Source organism: Gavia stellata, chromosome 3 (assembly GCF_030936135.1).
Source record: "Gavia stellata isolate bGavSte3 chromosome 3, bGavSte3.hap2, whole genome shotgun sequence".
Taxonomy (NCBI): domain Eukaryota; kingdom Metazoa; phylum Chordata; class Aves; order Gaviiformes; family Gaviidae; genus Gavia; species Gavia stellata.
Window position 1 is genome coordinate 35470971 of NC_082596.1, and position 23217 is coordinate 35494187.

General features: G+C 38.2%; 1 protein-coding gene across 3 annotated transcripts in view; it reads left to right on the forward strand.

Moving 5' to 3' along the window:
* Positions 1–21824, forward strand: part of JPH1 (junctophilin 1) — an 87983-nt gene extending 66159 nt beyond the window's left edge. The window contains exons 4-6 of one of the 3 annotated variants that reach the window (XM_059836167.1): positions 9391–10052; positions 19193–19288; positions 21161–21824. In XM_059836167.1, the coding sequence (XP_059692150.1) occupies positions 9391–10052; positions 19193–19273 (743 nt within the window). In that variant the 3' untranslated portion in view covers positions 19274–19288; positions 21161–21824. Of the gene's footprint in view, positions 1–9390; positions 10053–19192; positions 19289–19453; positions 20443–21160 lie in introns of those variants that run through there. The other 2 variants (XM_059836168.1, XM_059836169.1) reach the window with 2 other exon arrangements.
* The last annotated feature ends 1393 nt before the right edge of the window (positions 21825–23217 follow it).

Sequence of the window (23217 nt, forward strand, 5' to 3'; positions counted from 1 at the left end):
GAAGAGTCAGTCTGGTTTTCGTACAGATAGGAATTGTACTAACATCCCTGTTTTGTCATCCTACTGCTAGACTCACAAGTTTGTGATGTTGCATATGATTTGGATTGTTTGGTGGAAGTCCATTTCCTTTGTTGTTGTCATTGCTGTTGCTAACATCTCAAGTTCATGTGCTTGAGTAGACTTTTTAATATTTTTCATGAAGTTCCTTGCAGTGCTGTGAGAGAACATAACGCCATATACTCTTCAACAAATATCTGTGTGAAATGCAAAGAGACTAGCAGTAAAGTTATCAGTTCACAGGCCACACCAATAGCTCTCTTGTGCTGTGTAAACATCAGAACAGGGTAAACATAGAGGCATAAGAACTAGCCTTGGGTTTTGCCAAAGTGTATGCGTGTCCCTGTATGTGTGGCTAGTAAATAAGTAACTCAGCACTGTTGATCTTTGTCTAGCCCATTACAGGAAGTGTTTGATGTAGGTTTTGAGAAGGCCCTGTCATTTTCATTGATGTCAAAACCAGGAAAATAGTACTGGCAGATATTTTAAAGATGGTAGATAGGTATTGCAGCAAAACTACCTGGAAGTTGTTTATGATACTGCACAAAACTGCTTTCTGAGCGGAGTTAAAGAAAGTAGTTGAGAGAGCAACCTTGATACACAAGAATTTGTATGTTTGGGGTTCTTCTGCACGAGACACTTAATAAGCAATTTCTATGAGTGATTACCTATTGTAGGTGCTTATCTTTACTTAACAATAAGGGAAAGCTGCATTTAAGGCTGCATTAAAACCTGCTTGTATTCAGTGATACTACCTTTTAAAGTTAGTTCTAAGTGGAAAATTTGTGTATTCTAACTTTTACATCACTGAATGATCGTGTGGCTTTGTCAGGTTGTGGCAATAGTATAATATCACATTATGTGCTATCTTTGTGTTATATTTTTGGGTCATGTCGGTAGTACATGATTTGAAGGACAGCAGGCTGCCAGATCAAATCACAACAGTTCCATAAAATAAATACATGTAGGCATCATTCTCCATGACGTTCATGGATCTAGTGAGTGAGTAACTGTTGGCACATGCTGGTTTCAGTGTTGCCTCCAGTGCAGTAGGAGAAGAAAGGCTACCAGGAGTAGTGCTTAAGGAAGCAGCAATGCTAACAACAGATCAAGAGTCTAAGCTGGAGAAAATTTCAGCGAAGAGAAGATATTTTCAAGGGAGGATGAGGAGAAAATGCAGAGTTGGGAGTAAGAGTGAATTAAGAAAGATTACAAAGCATTCCAAAGGGTAAACATTATATTTTAGAGTATTTTTGGATTATGCAAAACGTGCAGTCTTCTTCCTGTTGTTTACCTTGTAGTTTGCTTTCCTAGGCAGCTGTGGTACTTCCATTGTAGTGGTAGTAAGTCCAGAAAAAAAAGAAAGTATTGTAAGGCAGCCAAATGGAATTTAAAAATTAATCCAGGCAAGATTTTTGATTTGCCCCTTGCTAGGGAAACTGCTTACTGGTGTTCAAAATACCTAACCAAAATGCAGTTGCCATCAGAGGCAAAAAGTTAAGCAGGCATCCAGACTTGGGTTTCTTTTAAATGCTTTATTTTTAAACTTTAGCAAATGTGTGATTTTTTTTCTCTAAAGCATTCTCAAGTACAGTTAAGGAGAGCCATTATTCCAGCTGGCATAACCAACTTTAGATGCAGCCAAAACAGGTCAACAGGGCCTGTCATTTTGAATTAAGGAATTATTAAATATATGCATCACCAGGAGTAGGGCATTTCTTTCTAAGGAAATCCTACCTCCAACTTGACAATCAAGTCAGGTGCCCACTTACTGTCTGGGGGCCAGAAATCTTACATACCTTGCTGCACACTGACCCAAATATGAAGCAGCTGCACCGTTCCATATCCTATTGCTGGGGCACTATATCCATCAGAAGGATACTGCAGACATCTGGGGTGATAACCTCTAAAACTAGCATATCTAAGTCAGGCAGAAACGATCTCTCAGAGCCCTATGCCTCTTTAAGCACCTTGTGTTATTTCTGTCCATTTCTCTATTGCTGTAATCCTCACCCCTTAGTTTCCAGCCCCATTCAGTCCCAGTTCAGTCTGCCAAAATGGCAGACAGGGCTGCCAAACATTACTAAAACCATAACCGTATCTCTGCTCCGCTGTGTTCATCAACACATTTTACACATGACATTGCACAGCCCTCCATTCATTTGGGCTGAATTCAAGCCAGCAGCCTAGCAGTTAAAAGCTTTTCTTTCCCTCTTATCAGTATAACCTTCAGAAAAATAAGAATAAAACAGAGGAAGTACTAATGACATTAATTATAGTTCTTCCCCCCCTGCACATCTCCACAATGAAGCAATAATAAAATTCCTGTCTTTCTAAAATTTACTGAATGTAGTTATTTGCAGTTTCGTAATGACTCATTGAATGACTTCTTTTAGCAGACCAATAAATGATGATTTTTATTTCCTTCACCCACCGTTACCATCCTGAATGCTGAGGAATTATTATAAAATAGATGTCCTATCCTGAAAAATCCTAAAATAAGAGCATTTTGGATGCTTGCAGGAAAAAAGATCCTATATTAATTGATCCTCTAATGGGTCACCAGGCTTTCCAAGTTTTATTAATGTTCATCAGGGTAGCAAATAAATCTTATTATGAGAGCATAGATATTGTTGCCAACAGTGATACTTTAGAATACCATTGATCACATCAGAAGGTAGCAAACCAGGTGGTTTTCACCAGCTTATTTCTTGAACAGTATATAGCAACCTGTAGTACCAACACCAAATTATGTATTTTCCTTTTTTAGTACAGTGCATTTAAACACAAAAGACTTCAGCTTTTGCTTCAACAATATCGTGCCCTGGATTTGTACTAGGATATAATGTGCAGTAAGAAACAGTCATCATTTACTATTTCCTTCTCCTGATCTTTGAATTCTCATTCAGTAGACAGTTCTCAGCTTCTCCAGGAAGATGACATTTATGAAGATATGTGACAAACTTATGGGCAGAGTGCTGTGTTGGCTTTTGATTACTCAGAAGACTTGCACTCCATTCCTAGTTTTGACAAAGGCTTTCTGTGCAACTTTATCCTATCACTTTACCAAAGATACAGTAAAGCTTTGAGCATGACAGTGCTTTATTGACAACTGACCAGTGAATTAAGAGAGATTATTCACATAAAGCATGCACTTTGGGTCATGATTTCCCTTTGTTTATAGCTCCTCCATCTGTAAAAAGGGCTATTGGTATAACTTTTTTGCTATCTTTTGTATTGTACTTACAGATTGTGAACTTATCAGAGCAGGAATTCTCTCTTTTTTATAGAAGCATTCAGTAGTTTAGTAAAAAGGGGCCTCTAATCTTGGGAAGGTTTGCATACAGACTGCAGTGTTCTGATGGAGCAAATAGCTTTGATTGTGTCACCATTACCCCACAGACAATTAGTAAACCTTGCAGTGAAGATTGAGAGTCTTTCTGATAACAATGCATATGTGTAAACAAAATTAGGGAGTGAAGTATCTGCTTCACGGGTGGAATTCATCTACAAGTGCAAGATGAATTTTCTTGCAATCATGAAATTGTGACATCATTTGTTACCTGGGTTACTTTTTATATAGTACTATATATTTTTTAACTCTTTATGTGGCACTAAAGATTGTTAGGTTACATCACATAATGTGTACTCTAGTTTAAAAAGCAGTAATAAGTGCGTGCTTACCTAATAATTACTTCTAATATACCTTGAAATTGAATCACGTCATTTCAGCATCAACAGTACTTTAAATATTATATTCTGCAAATATTCTATTCTAGAGCCTGCATTAGTGGCATTGCAATCTTTTTTTTCTTTCAAAAGACTAATAGAATTGTAATATGAAATGCTTGTTTTTCCTGAATTGTAAGAATGGTAAGCCTCTGGGGACAAAAGAGTGGAAGAAGTCTCATGAAGAAATTATAAGTTGTTTATAAAATTATTTATAAAGTTGGGGTTTTTTTTCTTAAGGAGAAGCTGTCTCTTTTTTTTTTTCCTTTTTTTATTGTAAAATTGAACAGAGTAAGAGCCTAAATGCTATTCCCGTATATTAAGAAAGTCGTTTTGCCATGTTTTTCATTTTCCTCTGAAAAACAATTAGAGAGGACATCTCTGAAGAAAAAAATCGGTCTCTACAGTAAAGAACACATCAACCTCTAGGTTTTAAATATAGTTTTGCAAGTTATGATGACCTAATTAAGCATAGTCATGCCAGGTAATTCCCAAATTAGCATTTTTGCACAGGGTGTATAATTACAGCACCTTCCATCCAAATCACTTTTAACTGATTTAAAGGTTGTGGCTGGGCCTTCACAAATTGGAGGGGGAGAAGGGGAAGGAGGATCCTCACTTTTTGTGCAGCAGCCAACCAGTTTACAACTGGGAGTACTGATCCACCATGGGGACTGGAAACAGCCAGGTGACAAGGCTGCTGCAGTCCTATAGCCTGTGCTTATCTATAGGGTCTTACAGGGACCTACTTCAGTCACGTACAAGTCCAGGGCTGCAGGAGTAGGCATCTTCTGTCATGTGATTGCATAATATCTCAAGCTTAGCTCAGAGAAACCTACTCTTCCAAAACTTTTTTGCTGCTCCCAGTTGGTGGAGTTTCTAGTGGAGTCCTAGTGGAATTTCTCAACATTCCTTCTCTAAGAAGGAATGCATCTGGCACTGTGAAAATGATTCCTCTGGACATTGTTTGTTGATATCAACAGATATCCCAGCCTTAAACAATTTTGGTTCAGGGAAAAGCTTTTAAACTTGAGTGCGCACTGCATACTTTCGTTTTACATATGGACCAAGTAAGATGTTATAATGCGTCCAACATCATACAGGAGTACATGGAAAGCTGCAAAAGAGTAGGAGGCAGTAGATAAACTCTTAAAGAAAATAGTGCTATGCAGAACTAAAATGTACTAGAATATAGTATATTTTAGTTTACATAGTACTATTTTTAATTCAATATTCTAGTATATTTTAATTCTGTAAATTGCTACCAACTCTATTACTTTGTAATATTAGAAATCTACAGAAGTGTTCTTGTATTACTTGAAAATGCATTGTCCTGCAGTCCTGCCACAAAACATCAGAATTTTTTATTTGGTTGATGTGTTACTACAGATGTCCTTTTTGCCAGTTTAAAGAAGTATTAACTTAATAATTTTGAGAATATAGAAATCCTTATACTAAAATGAGGCAAAAGCTCATTAAACTATGGAAATGAGATTTATGGCAGGTTATTCAGTTATGTGTATTCACTATGGAATTCAGAATTCCTCCGTGAAGAATCACCAGCCCTACTGTAAGGAATCGTAGTGCCTTTGGCACTTGCTGAGCTCATCCTCATTGTCCCACCCTTTTCCCTTATCCTCACCTTTTCTCTTTCACAGAGAGGCCAAAATACGTGAAACTGGCTGGGTTGAATAGGCAGGAGTATGACCTGAAGCTCATATATATAAATATATATCTGTGCCTTTTTCCTCACTGTCCTAGGTGCATTCTGCAATCCCTCTCAGGCTTCAGATTTCATCCTGAGCTGATAAGGCACAAGGTCTCTTCTTAGCCTTCTTGAGAAACACTGGCTGCATTTACTATGTCCTGCAAGATGACATTTTCAGACACTGCTTGAGCCACAATCCTGAAACAGCCCCATGCTGCCAATATGTTATACCTCACTAGGCCATGGGGGAGAGCATGCGGCTATCACCTCTAAAAATGCCGTGGCAGAACCAGGGAACCCTTCTCTTCTCATTTACAGGGCTGGCCATACTGTCACATCACTTACTGGAGACCTTCCAGGAGGAAGGACATGTTACACAAGAACTCCACAAGAAATTCTAGATTTAGAACAACCAAACCAAAGCTTCCCTCACCCCACAGCCATCAATGAAATGCTGTTCAAGCAGATCGGCAGACAGTGTAAGACTCTACATGCATGTATTGCACACATCCACACCGTCCTTTGGCTTTCAGAGGCTATTCCCCCCAAATACTGGCTAACTTACACTTTAATGTTTCCATCCAGCTGCTGGCATTACAGCAGCTGTGTGAGCCAAAACCACCCCATGGCTGACTTTCAGCCAGCAAAGGTACATCAATTTTGAACTGACGGTAGCAGGGGCAGCATGTCACCGTAAGAAAACACAGAGGTTCACACACAAAGAAAGTTCACCTTTCCTTGGTTAGAAAACATTTCTTGGTTCTGCTTTCCAGACCAGGTTCTCCTTAGGCATTCAGACATATCATGTCTAGGAATATATCTACTGGTTGCTTGAACTGCAAACTGAAGAACAGAACTCCATGTTTATCTCCTAGACAGATAATCCCGCCTTACCTTCTTCCCACCCTCAAATCCTATTCTCTTGCTCATTAAGATCAGGCAGCTGAGAAATCTTGTAGGATCAGATGTTAGTGACTCCCTTTCCAAATTCCATTGGCCCTGTTTCCTTTAAACTTGTGCTGTAGAGTGCTCTTATGCTGAAGAAAAAGGACTCTGTTGCCCATGTCTGTAGTGTTAGATAATGCCTTTAACGAAGGAGACAATGTAAGTCCTGACAAGTATTCTTAGTCCTCAGAAGGGAGCAGGAACTGTGTTCTTGCTGCTTGGAGTCAGTGGTTCAGGTAGGTGCATAATCTGATTGTACTGAACACAGTGAACAGATGTAAAAAAAAATCCTTGGACAATCTCCAAAGCTAACTTCAGCACAGAGCCAAGAATTTGAGTGTTGGAAAGACCTGCCTGGCAAGATTGGAGGCAAGGGATGTATCTCTAATAGCTGTATGTGATGTACTGGGGGTTGAGACGGAGGGCTGCTGTGTAATGTTAAGGCAATTGCTGAATGTCTGGTCAGATACCCTCAGACATTACTTGGATGCAGATGGCTACAGCTTTCTCTGTTGGGGCTCAGTGTCACTTAGCATCAAATATTGCCAAATACCAAGTAAAAATATGGCATTGTTAGCCTGCTGACACATAACTACTTTGGGAGCTCCAGTTAAAGATGATATTTTTGTTTTGGTTTAAGTTTTTTGTTTTTCATTCTATCAGTTGCTTATGGAGGCATGAGCAGCCGAGACCTGGCTCCCTTCTTGTTTCAGAAATTCCAACACAGTTTGGAAGTCTCAGGAGGAGAGAGAGTCCCTCTGGCCAGCCTTGGGAGGCTTTTAGTTAATCATAGGAAACAGTGCAGAGGGGTGACATTTCTGATGTGTTCCTTATGAAAGTGCCTTCAGTCCATCAAGTACCATCAGATATCAGTGAAAGTCATATCTTTACATATTTTGAGCAGTGGAGGGCTGTCACAGGATGTGAATTTTCTAGATAGGTGAGGAACAGATCAGGTGCCATTTGAGCAGCACTGTAAGGCTGAAGAGATGGTATTACAACTGGGATGCTTTCACCACAGCAGTCATAAGGAGCAAGCTAATGTGAATGTAGATGTGTCCATTATAAATAATCATTGCAGTTTGACAGCTCCATGGCTTGGGCTTAGAGGTTAGGCAGAGCTCTTTTCGCTATCTTTTTCTCTTTACACCCCTAATTATGTCCCATGAGAAAAGAGAAGAAAACCAAAGTTTATGCGTGTTAAAACCCCCAGCATTACCTTATGCATCTCAGCAAAGATGGAAGGAAAGCCCCTACATGGCAGAGAATTTTGTGAATGGTGATCGTAACTGTAACTTTATATATGGCAACTTTTAATTCATGTTGTGCTGCCTCTCCCTTTTACCAGGAAGATTATAAAAAGCCTTAAGAATGAAGCCTCTAGTCCTCTCCCTCTGTGCAGACTTAACTCCTCAAAGCTTCCTCCTCAAATGTCATTTGAGAACAAATCCTGGCTTGTCTACGTCCAGTCTTCTTTCTCAACAGCTCCCTATTTCTACCACTGGTTTTCAGAGATGCCAAAAACATTGCGATTTTGCTGCTCAAAAGACATTGCATGCCGAGTAATTCTTCTTCTCAGCAATGCTTACTTACCAGATGACTCAGTAACTTCCAAAAACTTCATGCTGCTCTTCCTTCCTCTCATCTTAGCGCTGTGTAATGATGCATATGCTTCTGGCATCTGTAAAAACACTGTATCTGCCTAACACAGCTAGAGCCTCCTTTAAACTCAAAAGCAGAAAAATGTGTGCCGACATTCTTCTCTGGGCACAGAATTTCTCTATGACACAGATAAGCCTCGCTTACAGAAGATAAAAAAATTGAAGGAAAGTAGTGGTGCTAGCAGAGATAGAAGTGGAAAAACAGTTGCAATGTATTTGGCAGAAGCCATTATTGAACATACAGAAAGATCGTTGCAGTTCTTTGTTCACAGAGCTGCCCAGCTTCTGACTTCTTACGGGACCTGATCCTGGAATTTGGGATGTGGCCTCTAGGAAGAAGAATAGAAAACGCTGCCCACGATACAGACAGATTTACAGATATTTACAGCAATTTTGTTTCTTCAACAGACTCTTGCTCAAGTCTTAGCATGGAACTGTTAAATCAGACAACCAAAACCTGGAGCAAAGCATCTCAGCCAGCTTGTCTTTATGTAAACAGCTGCATAGAAATGCACCTTGATAAGCGAGTCCTAGTGGTGAATGTGCTTATGGGCGTTTAGCTAGGATTTGTGGGGAGGATATTCTTCATACTGGCTGCTCTGTAAGTATTTCACTAGTGAATGTGAGAGAATTTGTTTTCCTAGCTTCTCAGCAGTATTGTGGTATGGACTAGAGTGGTTAACCTGGGTCTTCATATAGTAAGTGATCACATTAGGAAAACAAAGCCAGCGTGTGAGAGTTCAAGGCATATATATATGTATATAAGACAAGCTAACATGCACACAAAGGGAAAAAAGTGATTCAAGCCCTTTTTCCTGTAGGTTATAAGGGCAGAAGAGATACTTAATTCTGATGGTTAATTACTTCCATGCCAAACAGATACTATGATCATGAGGGTAGGAGTTAAATAGATTAGGGTAATTAAGCAAAACATACCTCAAAATATGCCTCTCAGAAAAAGAATGAATGATAGATATGTAAGGTAAGTCAGTCTTCAGTCCCTCAGACTTCACTCAGAGACAATTTATGGCCTGTGACGCTTTGCAAAGCTGAAGCCATAAAGTGACTGGACCAAATTAGTAAGTAGTCCCAACAATTACCAAAAAGTACAATAACGTCAACTACTGAATGATTTAGAGTAAATCACGACGGATGTCAGTGAATTTTTGGTAACACCTGCTGCGCCAGCGTTTTAGCAAGGCAGTCCAGTCTAACATCCCAATGCAATAGTTTTACTATGAAGTCTTATTTTTGTTTTAATCGTAATATTTCTATTGCACTCTTTTTCAGGCCCTGATTATATCAAACAAAAATTTCAAGAAGGAATGGAGGTGAAAGAAAAATCTGAAGAAAAAGTTCAGGAAAACCCACCTACCCCAAAAGAGTCACCTCACTTTTATCGAAAAGGTACTACACCCCCTCGAACCCCAGAAGCAAGTCCAAGGCATAGTCCTCCTCTTTCTTCTGAGCCTTCTCCTTCAAAACAACTGAAAAGGCAAAGCTCCACTTCTGGGGCAAGACTCAGTCAAGAGAAAAAGCTTTTAGCCACGGAGAATATAACACCCACTATTAACAAGCCTTTATATTCAAAAGCACCAGTGAAGGAGGAAGTAGCTGTGAAACACCAGCCAAAGTTTTCAGCCCATCACAATCCCATCAGCACAGAGAATGGGGAGCTGCATGGTCACTACCATGGTTATTATGTAAAAATAAATCCAACAGTGCTTCCACAGGAGCTCAGGGAAGAAGATGAATATGTCAACCCATCACCGTCAACACTTGCACGAATACCACCCTCACAGAAGCCAAGTCCTGCTAGATCTGGGGGTAAGCCAGATGCCAAAGAGAACAAACCTGAAACAAAAATTAAGAAACCAGAATTTGCTGCACCAAAGAACCCAGCTAATAATGAGTCACATTCAGCAGTGGAAAAAGAAGTAGAAAACAGCTCGGTGAGTGCTTTAAGAAACCTTTCCACTTTTCACTGCCCTTTTGCCTCCTAGGGCTGAGCTTGGCAACCTAAAGACAAGGAAAGCTCACTTCTGTCAAATCTTCTTCTGGAGACAGTCTGCTAGAACCCACTACACCAGACTGGAGTGAGGAACAAATATTCCATTATATTACCCCTTTTGAAAGCTGGGAAGGGATAGTTGATAGCCAGATACTGATAGGCTTTTGAAACATGAATCCCTATTGCATCCATAAACACAGAAGTGTGTTAGCATGTGTATTGGTGTGTGCATGTGTGTATAGATATGTATATATATGTGCGTTTTATGTACATGTAGATACATATTTGCAGATATGCACATATATATTCCCACCCCAAAACAATGTTCGTTGTACTTCAGTGGATAATTGGGCAGTACTGGGAGTTACACTTATGCTCTTCCCCAAAGGTCTACTTTTGACTACTGTTGGAGACAGGATGCTGGCCTGTGGTCTCACCCAGTCCAGACAATCTCCCATTTTCATTCTCTTCTCTGTGTTGATTGTAGGTTCTAAAAACAGGCAATTTGCATCAAAATATAAACTGTTTTAAAATGCATACTTGTAACAATGTTTGCATTTTACAGTGAGGTGAAGAATTTTATTCTTTTTTGACAGGAAATGGAGAAGGAGTTTTAAAACTATATATTTAGATCAGTGTGAATCTGAATGTCATTATTATATAGAAATACTAAAACTATCAATAGTTATGCAGAAAAGGAGAGATGACTAATACCAGTTCTATTCCATGTTAGAAGAAAAAGCCAGGTTATCGAATTCAGAATCTCTGATAATGATAAAATTATTTCTGGGCCAAGACAAACTCAGGAAAATGTTAGTTATAGATCCTAAAGTTAACCTTTAGTGAATGAAGAGGTCTAGATAATTGTTATAATGTTTCTTTTTTGCAGGCATTGTTTCTTTGAATCATTTTTGGTACTCCAGTAGAAAAAAAACAGTGTGTCATTATTGATGGGATAAACAGAATGATCCATATAATGAGATCCAGATAGCCTAGCCCTGATCTCAGGAAAAACAGTTGAATAATTGACACCAGACTTCATTAACAAAGAATTCGAAAATAAAGAGGTGTAAGAATTTCCAACCAATATGCATTGTAAATGATCTTGTTAAACAAGTTTGACATCTTCAGGTGTGACAGAAGAATCATATCATCAATCAAGAAGGTCACTTGATTTGCTTTTACACAGTTACTTATTCTGACAAGGAAGCCAGAGTAATGCAAAGGCTAAATGTCACATTACAATAATTTTTAAAAAAATGACTGTTGGTTCTCAAAAAGTCATTAGAAAAACATCAATAATTTGGTACTATTCTGGTGAGATCATTCTTGGATTAACTCTGCTGCTCTTTATTAACATTCTTATTAATGACATGGAAGAGGACATAAACGTATTACCCATGAATTTACAGAAGGCACAGAGGCCAGGAAACTGATAAATAGTGAGGACAACAGGTCACCAATGCAAGCTCATCCAAATCACCTACTAAGAAAGATGCAAGTATAATCATCTATGTGCAGCACAGCAAAATGTAAGATTGTATATTGAAAGATAGTTAATAGAGCCTGACCATGCAGGATCAGAACTGGAAAAGGTTGGTGGATCAGGAACAAGAGAGGCAACTGAGCATGAGCTCCCAGTCTGCTGCTGTTGTTCAGCGATGTTAATATAATCCTTAGATTTATCAACAGGAAAGATTAAGCAACAGTACATGGGAGTCTGTTTTGTCTGGTTTTGGCACTGGTGCAACCACTTCTGGAATAAAATACAGTGTCCATAAATGAAGGATTTAAAATGAAAAAAACCTTAAGGGAAAGTCCCACGAAGAGCTGCAAGAATGATTAAAATATATCTTACAATGAAAGATTCAAGGCAAAAAAATTTGACACATTAAATCACTTTCTGTAAGTACACTTTATAAAATAGTTTCCCAAGCTAACAGGCAAATGTGTAAGAAGATCCAACACCTTGAAAGATTTAGATAAAAGTCTTGTTTTAAGTTGCTTTTAATGATATTAATTAAATGTAACATCAGTTTTCAGATGCCGAGTTTTTGGAGCCGTCACTGAGTAGTTCGATAATGAGCATTTTGCCAAGGTGATATCCTCTAATTCAGCAGGAAGCTTATATTCTGTTTTGTGCGGATCAAAGTAGATGTTCACAGTGGTTTTGTAATCTGCAAATCTGTATTACAGCTGATATCAGCCCTTTAACCTTTCAAATCTCACAGATATGACTCCTATGTAGGGTAACACAAAGCTGTCAGACTTGCAAATGTTGAGTGAGCATGCACAGAATTTTAGCCTGATTTGGAATTTTTTGTTCAACTCTGGTGAAAATAAGTGGCTAGAAATAGTCCTTATTTTTCCTACGTTCCATCCAAACCACATAATGGTTTGGAACTGATGGAGTCTTCACCTTAAGAAACCAAGTAGGGCATCTAAAGAGCAGTATATTGACCTTCTAGAATAATCAGGATAAGGACCGTGAACCTATAGCCTATTATCAGGAAAGGTGGAAAAGTGATGAGATACTGTATATTAGCGACTGTTTGTTTACTGATATTACAGGTCATCTGGGAACTGTCCCTCTGCTTCATTTGGAGCACCCTAATTCCAGTATTCTTCTTATCAGCATTCCAATAAGGAAGGAAGGTAGAGTTTAGGAACTCATTGTTAATATAACGGCTTTTTAAGATATATGTAGATATATGTGGTTTTTTCAAAGATATCTTCCATACATGTCTATAAATTTGCCCTTATAGAATAAATTTCCTACATGCTTATTTCTTTAAAATGCTGAAATGGTTAAAAATCCTAAAACAATTAAAGCAGAAGGAGTAGCCTACTGGCCTAGCAGACTGAGGGAGAGACTTAGTACAGAATGGCTGTTAACATTGCCTGGAGACTTTTCTTTTTAATTTTTAGTATCACCTTTCAACTTCAGAAAAACAGTATCCTGTTCTGCAGTGCTCCTGGACTGAGCACAATAGTGTGCTGAAGTTACGCAGTGGCTGACCTAAGAGTGCACAGTTACTGAGGAGAAGCCAGATTAGCGTACTTCTCTTTATCCCAAACACTTCTGAATGTTGAGAGACTTCAGAATTCTAGGGCTGGATTGGAGAATTCTTTTGTTTTAGTCAGTGATTGCAATTGCTTTATAGTCATCCTGACAAATTATTTTGTTGTAGTTTGAAAGTAAATCTGCCTTAGATCCTCCATAAAAGTTTGAAAATATATTTGTTAAGGAATATAAAGAGAAAAGAACTCTCACTCTCATGAAAAGAGAATGAGAAAACATGGTTTTGGAATGCAAAAATGAATCTGTAACATTTATTGAGCACTTTCATTACATTATCCGAAAGTGCTGTATAAAATTGTGCTGTGCTTTTTCCAAGTTCCCAGTGATAATGCTTTAAGAACATAGACAAAGAATGTAAGATTATTAGTTTTTCCTTCCATATATCTAAATCAAAGCCATTTCTCACATCTGTATGAAACATAAACTTTAATTTGGATTAAGAACTTTACAGAAGAGTCTGTAGCAGGTGTTTCAGTAATCAAATTCATGTTTCATATTTTCTGTGAATCTGTTACATCCTTAAGAATGTCACTGAATGTCATCTGTGCAATAAGTTAGTTACAGGAACGGAACTGATTGTCTAGATATCCCCATTTCTGGCATTATACTTGAAAAATATCAGCACATACTTCTTATGCCACACATATAAATGTGTTTCTCTATGTACTTATTTTCTAATGTTCAAAAAACAAAGTTTAAAATAATTTCAGAGCTCATAAGAAAGAGTCATAGTTTTATCAAGGTGAAAACATGCATAAAGCACGATGACAAAGTCACTGTTGGTCAGCTGCTCCAAAATACCTGTCTGTTTGCAGGCATTTACCCTAATAAATGAGAGGTAAATCATCCTTTTTTCACTGAGAATTAGGCACCTTCAAATTACCTTATATTTACCACAGTGTGAAGTCTGCACAGAGACACTTGACCACAAACAAGTACTAGCTGTTGTTTCTAATTGCTTGTCAGCAGCCTCTAGCCCCAGCATCAGCTTGCGCTCTGCTGTCCCACCTTGAATATGAACTAATTTGAGATTGTCTTAGATTTGGGTAAAAAGTAGGATTGAATTGCAAAAAATACCATTGAATACACATTTTATTTGCCTGATACGTGTCCATGTGTTGCCCGAGGTCAGGTACAAGCCCAGGCACAAGTGTCATTTTTTCGTTTTGTAGGTAAAGATTTTTAAGCCACACAGAGTGTTGAGCCTGGTTTTTACCTGTGTCTAAAATCATGACGTTTTGCTGAATGTTACCCAGTGAGCTACTACTCTCATCTCTTTGTTCACTTAACATCCAATTAGTAAGCGATATAACTACCATGATGTTAGAAAAATAGATCAGTATTTGCCTGACCCTAAAAAAACCTCTGAGCAAGAACTTTATGCTAAATTTAATGGACATTCCTAATGCAATGGGATTACAAGACTAGTCTTAATACTTCCTGACACTTTCCTAAAGTTATTTAGGAAAATAACTTTCTTCCCTCGCCAAATGAAAACTAATCGTATGGTTATATTTTTAACTGCATAAGTGTCTGACTTACTAGAAGCTGAAAGGGCAGTTTTTAAGCAGGACTGGAGTTTTTCTACTACAGCTTCTTTAGTGCACCTGTTCTAGTCACTCTGGGACTGTTCAGACTAATTTTGGCTTTTGCTATTTTAAGCACTTGCAGGACACTAAAGTCTTATTTATGGTATTTGTCTTAAAGCATTAAATGCTCGTTTCATAGGTGTCTACAAAACAGGTAGTTTATTGCATAATAACCATGTGCTCCACAAATACTGTTTGATCATTTTTTAGTATATCAGGAAATCCTGCTTTGGGCTGAAAGTTGTAGTTATCCAAAGAAGAAACAAAATGCACATAGCAGGCCAAAGGAGATAAGATTTACTTCTTTGTATAAAGCATAGGCTTATTTCATAAACAGATAACACGTTTTTCTTTGATCTTCATATAAAATCAACAACCCAGTTCTTAAGGTGTCACTTTCTTCTGTCTTTGTAGATAAGATTTCTTGATTCAGACCATAGCCCCTAGGTTTTTTAGCCTAATTTATCTAATGTTATTGTGGTAAGATTGTTATACCTAACCTGACTGACAGATGCATCAATAGAGAAGTCCCCTCCCACTACACCAAGCTTAATTCTGTAAGACTGTGCACTAATGATACCGAGTTTCTGTTTGAGCTGCAGTCCCAAATTGCCGTTCAGTCAAAAGCTTTCTTGCAGCTATCAGGATGCTGTTTCAGGATATATTTCAGGTAATGAGTGAGTTCCTGGCCTCTGTGAAGTCCGCATAGGTCCTAATTTTTCTTCAATAGTAGTAAAACAACTTGATTTCCATGGATGTTATTTTCACATATGCAAAGCATTAGACAGCCAAATCCCAGTGAATTTTAATGGTATTAGGCAATGATCTCCTTCACAGTTCCTTGCAATTCCTGGTGGATCGTTACTGTAAAATCTTTAGGTGGGATCCCAAACTATAAGGGAACTATTGACCTGATTTTGATCACACAGGGAGTCCCTATTAGAATCAGAGAATCATAGAATGGTTTGGGTTGGAAGGGACATTTGAAAATGTTCTGGTCCAGCCCCCCTGCCATAGGCAGGCATATCTTTCACTAGATCAGGTTGCTCAAAGCCCTGTGCAACCTGACTTTGAACACTTCCCATGATGGGGCATCCACAGCTTCTCAGGGCAAACTGTTCCAGTGTCTCACCACCGGAGAGAAAGACGCTGAATCCAAATCTTAGTGGAAACTAATAGTGTCATCACACTTCCTGTAGAGAGATATGTAACATTAGCATGTATATACTATTCTTGTTTGTCACGAGATTCTGGGATTTTTTTTGCAAAAGAAGAAGTCATTAAATGGAAGGTTCACTCTAAGGGTGTTGACACTGACATTCCAAGACAGCAAAACTGAGAGATCCTCAAGATAGCACATGTTTCAAGTGAAACATGTTTTATTGCTCAGAGTCTTCCAATATGGCTTTCATACATAAATCTCATAAATGCCAAATGCACTTGGTGGAAATCCTGATGGGAACTTGGATTTACTTCGCAGTAGAAAACTGCAGAAGTACCCAAGCTAGCACAATTGTGACTGTGCCAGAAAGAGAAAGAAGAAATTAACCTTGAGTTACACGCTACTGCAACGAGGCTGCTTGCAGTGCTGTGGTCAGAAATGTAACCATACCTGGAATCATGCTTTCCTTTTATGCCTGTTCTTTGTCACCAAGTGTCTCATATTCTTCGGCACATGGTGGCTCACTTCCAGTAAGAAGGAAGGAACATGGTTCCACTTCTGTTCTGTGACCCAATGCTTAAAACATACCCCTGGTAAGTGGGAGCTTGGTATTCAAAATCCCTTTGACTAAGGTGACCTTAAACCTAGTCTTCAATTTTCTAGTGAATATTTTAGACATTCTGCCATTAAGCAAAATATGAATGATGCTGCCAATACCATTACCCTATGGCAACATGTAACTAGCATCCTGATAGTCTCAGTCTTTGTTTGAATATGAACACCGAGTTCCTCAGCATGTGAATAGATGCCTCTGAATAGGTGCAAAGGGAACTTCATGGCCTTTATGGATAGAGGTGCTGATTGGGTTTAGACTCCCCAGAGATTTAAGGTGTGCTTGACATAACGTATTTTGTGACTTATTCAAGAACTTAGCAGTCCAAATCTGGCCTGCCATCTTAACTGCTGTGTAAGCTCATGGTTTAGACAGGAGTACTCTTTGCTGGGTAAAAAACTGGCCAAGCCCAGAGAGTTGTGGTGAATGGAGTTAAATCCAGTTGGCAGCCGGTCACAAGTGGTGTTCCCCAGGGCTCTGTCTTGTTTAATATCTTTACTGATTATCTAGATGAGGGGATCAAGTGCTCCCTCAGTAAGTTTGCAGACAACACCAACTTGGGCAGGAGTGTTGATCTGCTCAAGGGTAGGAAGGCTCTGCAGAGGGATCTGGACAGGCTGGATCGATGGGCCCAGGCCAGTTGTATGAGGTTCAACAAGGCCAAGTGCTGGGTCCTGCACTTGGGTCACAACAACCCCATGCAATGCTACAGGCTTGGGGACAAGTGGCTGGAAAGCTGCCCTGCAGAAAAGGACCTGGGGGTGTTGATTGACAGCCGGCTGAATATGAGCCAGCAGTGTGCCCAGGTGGCCAAGAAGGCCAACGGCATCCTGGCCTGTATCAGAAATAGTGTGGCCAGCAGGAGCAGGGAAGTGATTGTGCCCCTGTACTCGGCACTGGTGAGGCCGCACCTCGAATCCTGTGTTCAGTTTTGGGCCCCTCACTACAAGAAGGACATTGAGGTGCTGGAGCGTGTCCAGAGAAGGGCGACGAAGCTGGTGAGGGGTCTGGAGCACAAGTCTTCCGAGGAGCGGCTGAGGGAACTGGGGCTGTTCAGTCTGGAGAAGAGGAGGCTCAGGGGAGACAAGGGGGTTGCAGAGAGGTGGGTGTTGGTCTCTTCTCCCATGTAACTAGCAATAGAACGAGAGGAAATGGCCTCAAGTTGCACTAGGGGAGGTTTAGACTGGATATTAGGAAAAATTTCTTTACTGAGAGAGTGGTGAAGCATTGGAACAAGCTGCCCAGGGAGGTGGTGGAGTCACCATCACTGGATGTGTTCAGAAAACATGTGGACGTGGCACTGCGGGACATGGTTTAGTGGGCGTGGTGGTATTGGGTTGATGGTTGGACCTGATGATCTTACATGATGGTCTTTTCCAACCTTAATGATTCTGTGATTCTGTGATTCTGTAAAGGCGTGTTCTGGTAGAAAGTGTTTAATGAGACTGTTTCGTGATGAGAGCATGTGATATAATAATGACACAAGTACTGTTCAATAGCTTCCCAGTTACACTGCTGCAGCAAATTAATAATAGCAAGTTCTTACACCTTAGCATTCCAGAAATTATATAGCTAATGTTAGCATTGGCATGAAGCATAATGAACTTCTGTAAGGCATGCCTCATGTGGATAGTTTTCTGCCGAGATTTTTTTCGTGGGCTTTTTTGTGATTTAGGAAAGTATTGTCTGAGTGAAGAGTTTTTCTGTCTCTACTTATAGTAAATGTGCAACCTTAAAATATAAGCATATACAAATCTTTGTGAAAATATGTTGTAATAAACCAAATATGTTAAGAGGAGAACAGAAGAATTGAGAATTTCCATCTGTTTGGGACATTATTTCAAGTTGCTCATTAGAAAGCATCCATGTTTAAAAAAATTTATTCAAAATTGCTGAAAAGAATTAAAAACTTTGTTCTGTGGCTTCACAGAAAGACTAAAATTAGGTAATGATTAAGTTTTATAGCCAAGTTTAGCTCTAGCTAGGAAGGGAAGGAGTATTTTGATTTTTGTTTCTTCAGTGCATAGGTCTGTAGGATAAGTGTCCAAGTTAATCAAAACAAGTTTAATTTTGCAGGTTTAAAATTGTTTTTTAATCCGTAATGGAAACATTGCTAGGCATGTTAGTGCAATGGAAAGTAATGTGGTTTTTTCCCTTTGGTTATCAAAAAAACGGTATTCTTTTCATCGAACACATTGTCATGTCTGGTTTGAAATGGGTTGGAATTAGAGAAGGAACCTACTGTAAGGATGAGCAGTGCTCCAGCTTTCCTAAAGTAGTTCAAGTTCTTTGTTTTGCTTTATTTTAAGCTGATACTGGTTTGGGGTTGATGGATTTGTTTTCATTTGTTTATGCAGTCATATTTATCAGATGGTTTAATCTCAGTGTGATTAAGAACAGTGTAATAATATACTCTCACCTGTATGTATCCAGCTCGTTTTCACACAGATGATATTTAGCTCGCCTGAATACGACAGTTAATGGCGATGTTTCAGGAGCAGCGTCTATCTTTAATATTTAGGTAATCTTTCAGACCAAGGTCAAAATAGGTAGAAGCTATAAAGTCAGGTTATGTTTATTGCTGTAGACTCTGTGGAAGGTTGCATTAATTCTGATATCTTTATTTTATTTTCAGGGCCCTAACTCAGTCATGATTGCCCTGGTAATGCTGTTGAATATTGGTTTAGCCATTCTTTTTGTCCATTTTCTAACTTGATTGGAATTAGGAAAGGTAAGAAAGGTCTTGTTTTCATATAAATTCACCGTATCCACCCCACCTCAAACAATAAAGATTTAATTTCTTTGCATACTTTTAATGTTCCCTACTTTAATTTTAGCTATGCCTGAATGTGATTCAACATAGTTATTTAATAATGTAACTGTTTTGACCCTTCAGTGAAGTCATGACAACTAGTGGTGTTAGCCCACAGTTCTCTGCAGTTGTGTCATCAGCCTTTTAAATGGCACCTGTCATACTCAGACACAGGGAAGGAGGCTTGGAATTAGGATGGGACGCAAGAGAGATGAAACTTGGAAAATTCAGCCAGGGGCCCAGATCAGTTTCTCTGCTGATGGCTCGTGGCTTTGGGGTCTTCTGAAAGCTGAAGCAAGCAGCCATGTTGGAAAACAAACAAAATAATCTGCTGAACCAGCCCCGCCAGTGAAGTGCGTTGGCTTCTCCATCTGTTCCAGCAGAGTGTGACTAAACTGGAAATGTACGGAGCTGCACTTTTTGTTGATGGAAGCTAACAGCTGCCTTACTATTTTACCGTCTGATGTTTTTAGTGAGGAGATGGGAAAACGACTGCCAGAGGAATGTGGTCAGAGGATTCTGTTGCTGTGGAAGTGATTCCAGCGTTCACTCCTATCTCATTAGAAGAAATAGTTAGCAGCATCAGTCACCAGTCTTATTCCATTACCTGCTGCTTTTAACATCTCCTGCAGTGTTCTGGGAGATCGAATTTCATTTGCCTGTGCATGATTCTGTTCGTTTGTTGTTTATGAAATTTGATGTATAGCCATGACATAGTGTCTAGTCCAACCTGGAGAAAACTACCAGTTCTGCCTAGCAGCAGAAGCAGAAAATGAAATTTCTTTTTCTAATCCGAAGATAAAATTCTTAAATTCATTTTCCTAAACCTGAAGAGCTGGTTTGCTTTAATGTTTAGTAAGTAATATACTATGACTGCAAAATTTAAAGATGTTGATATCTTCCTAAAAGTGCTCAAATGCTTATGCCAATAGCAAGCAAAATTTTTCATAATAAAAGAATAAGAATCTGAAGTTGATACCAGCACATTCTAAACAGGACGTGGAATATAAAAATAAGCCAAGAAAGACAAGATACAGGGTTTGCATGTTGACTTTTTTTTTCTTTTTTTTTTTTTTTTTTCCAATTCTGGTGCTGTGGTAATTGGTGATTTGAGTTATTATGTTTCAGCACTGAGGTATTTTGCCAGCGGTTAAAATTAAGTCTTGTCTGAGTGCACATTAATGCCAATGACAGTTAAGCTAGCTGATGCTCGTAATAAATTATCAGGATTTTAAAACACTAGATTTGTGTTGAATACATTCAGGTAGAGCATTTAGAAATGTTAAGTGATTGTTTATCGATTTGATGCCTTCAGTGTCTTTAAAGTTCATTTATAATTTTACCTCAGCGTTAAAAAAGCCTCAAAATTTTTCATTTGGAAAGTTTGTCTTAAGTAGTTTCACAGCCCTTTGTTCAAATGATGTGATCATGTTTCTTTTTATGTGCCATTATACTGTAATTATTGTACCCTATATTAATCAAAAGCATGCTTAGTTACTGAAATTATGTGGTGTGATCATTTGGCAAGTAAATATTTTAATTTAAAGCTACAAAAAGGAAAGGGCTTGTATTATGGTTTATTTTATCGCTATTAGAAAATCTGTCATACAATATAGTTTTTGAACCTGTTTGTAAATTTTCTAAGTGTTTGCATGGTTTAATGGGCAACATTCTTACCAAGTACATTAGCTATCTTTTGATGCAGCATATTAACGTAACGTAGGTGTGGACTGAATATTGTGCAGCGAAGCAGCTCCAAGCAGGGCAGTAACACCGTGGTGTTTTTTACAGAAGTGTGTTGAGAATCCTGTGTTTTGACCAGTGTGGATAAAGAAGAAAGCAGAAAGAGAGCAAATGAAAATAGAACTTGTATATTTATTTTTTAAAAAAGTTTAAATTGTGTTTTAAATTTAGGAAAGTAATTTTTAAATAAGAACAAATTTTTAAAGTTACTGTGTAAGCCTTGACATAATGGACAATATGTTCCATCCAACAGTGAAATCACCCCCTGTCTCCTTACATGGAGAAGTAATTTTGTAACTGACGTATTTAATTCCTATTAAATGTTTATTTAAAATACTTTATGCTCTGGAAATAATGGGTAACAAAGCTTATGAAAATGTTTATAAATTTAAGTAAGCATGTTAGTACCATTTATAAATATGTATGATTTATAAGCTTTTTTAAAACAAAGCTCAAACAAATTGTTGGTATTTTTCTAAAATGTGCACAGCTGTATTTTACATGAAAGGCTATTTATAATTGGTTGTTATACTGTACACTACATTTTGGACAGCGCAATGAAGCCTGCCAATGTACTTAATAATGTCATTTTGTCTATTTAAAGTTTCTTGCTGTCAAAGAATGAACTCTTTATCTATGAGTTTATTTATAATTCTTGGCCCAAAATGTACAATGTACAGTTTTCACAACTGTATTTGCTCTAATAAAAATAAGTTGGTTATTAATAGAGTTTCAGACTAGTTTTTCCTGTTTATGAATTACTTTGTTCACACTCTGGAAACAATTTTTCTAACAAATTCAATACAGAAGGAGCAAAGCAGGAAAATGCATGAAGTCCTGGCCCCTTTGAAATAAGTGTGAGTTACTGTTTTCTACAAAATGATGCTGGGAAAAAATTTCAAGTTAAAAAAAAAAAAACACCAAAAAAACAAAAGCACAAGTTGCCTTTCCTTTTGTGTATTCTTTTATCTTCTGATACAGGATTTTTGTATCTTTATACATTTAGTATCTTAATTTATACTCCCACTAGAGGGATGGTTTAATCAATCTTGTTTTAATCAGTGAACGACTGATCCATTAACAGCTGTTCCTGTAAGTGAATTGACAACATTTTTAGACTTCCCTCCTTCTCAAGATCTTCATAGGTTCAAAATTAACATGAAGTTTGTGAGCCAATATTCGACACAGAGAAAATTCACCATTACAACTTTCTTAAAGCCACCACATTTGCTGAACAAGTAAATCAGATGAGAATTTTATTTTCTGTGATTCCAGTTCAGATTACTAGCCAACTCTACTGAAATCCTAATGTTTAGTTGAAAAGGAGAAGAAGTGTTCTTAGTAGTTTTTATTTAATGGAAACATATTTTTAGGAAGTAATTGTTACTGTCTTACTCTTTAAAATAATTCTACCAGCATGAAGTTTAACTTCAATAATTTGTATTTTCTATGCAATAACCCACTCCCTAAAGAAAATTTTTCGCTCTTCAAGTAGAGAAAAAATACATTCTCAAGAAAAATAAACAGAAATAACTATAATGCCAGAAAATTTTAAAGTCAAGTTCACTGAGACAGCTCTTCTCTGACATTTTGTGATCCACGTTGTTCACACGTTCAACAATAAATTAAAGTTGACATGAAATATTTCTTAAGTTTTATGGATGTGATAATATACTCAGGCATATATAAATCTTAACAGCAACAAGCAAAGGATTTGCCCAGAAATAGAAGAAAAAAAAGTTTTCAGAATCAGATGAGAAATACGACAGCTTTCCCTGCCCATCAGTGTTCATAATTCTCAAAAACCAACGTGTACGTAGAAATACAACATTTTTTCTGTGGTGTCTGAAAGCAGATGGACATTTCTCATCTCACATGTTTTTACCAGTGGTTTATATCCGTTGTAAACTTAGAAATGGATTTACATGGGAATGCATCTGCTATGCCTAAGGGGGAAAAAAAAAACATGGACACACAATGCAACTTAATGCTCCAAGATTTGCTCTAGCATGGAAAATTTTTCCCAGGCAAAGTAGTTTCTCCTGGCACAGTTGTGTGTTTGCCCACAGATGCCAGTAGGCAGTGAGCTCTCGCCTTTGAACTTG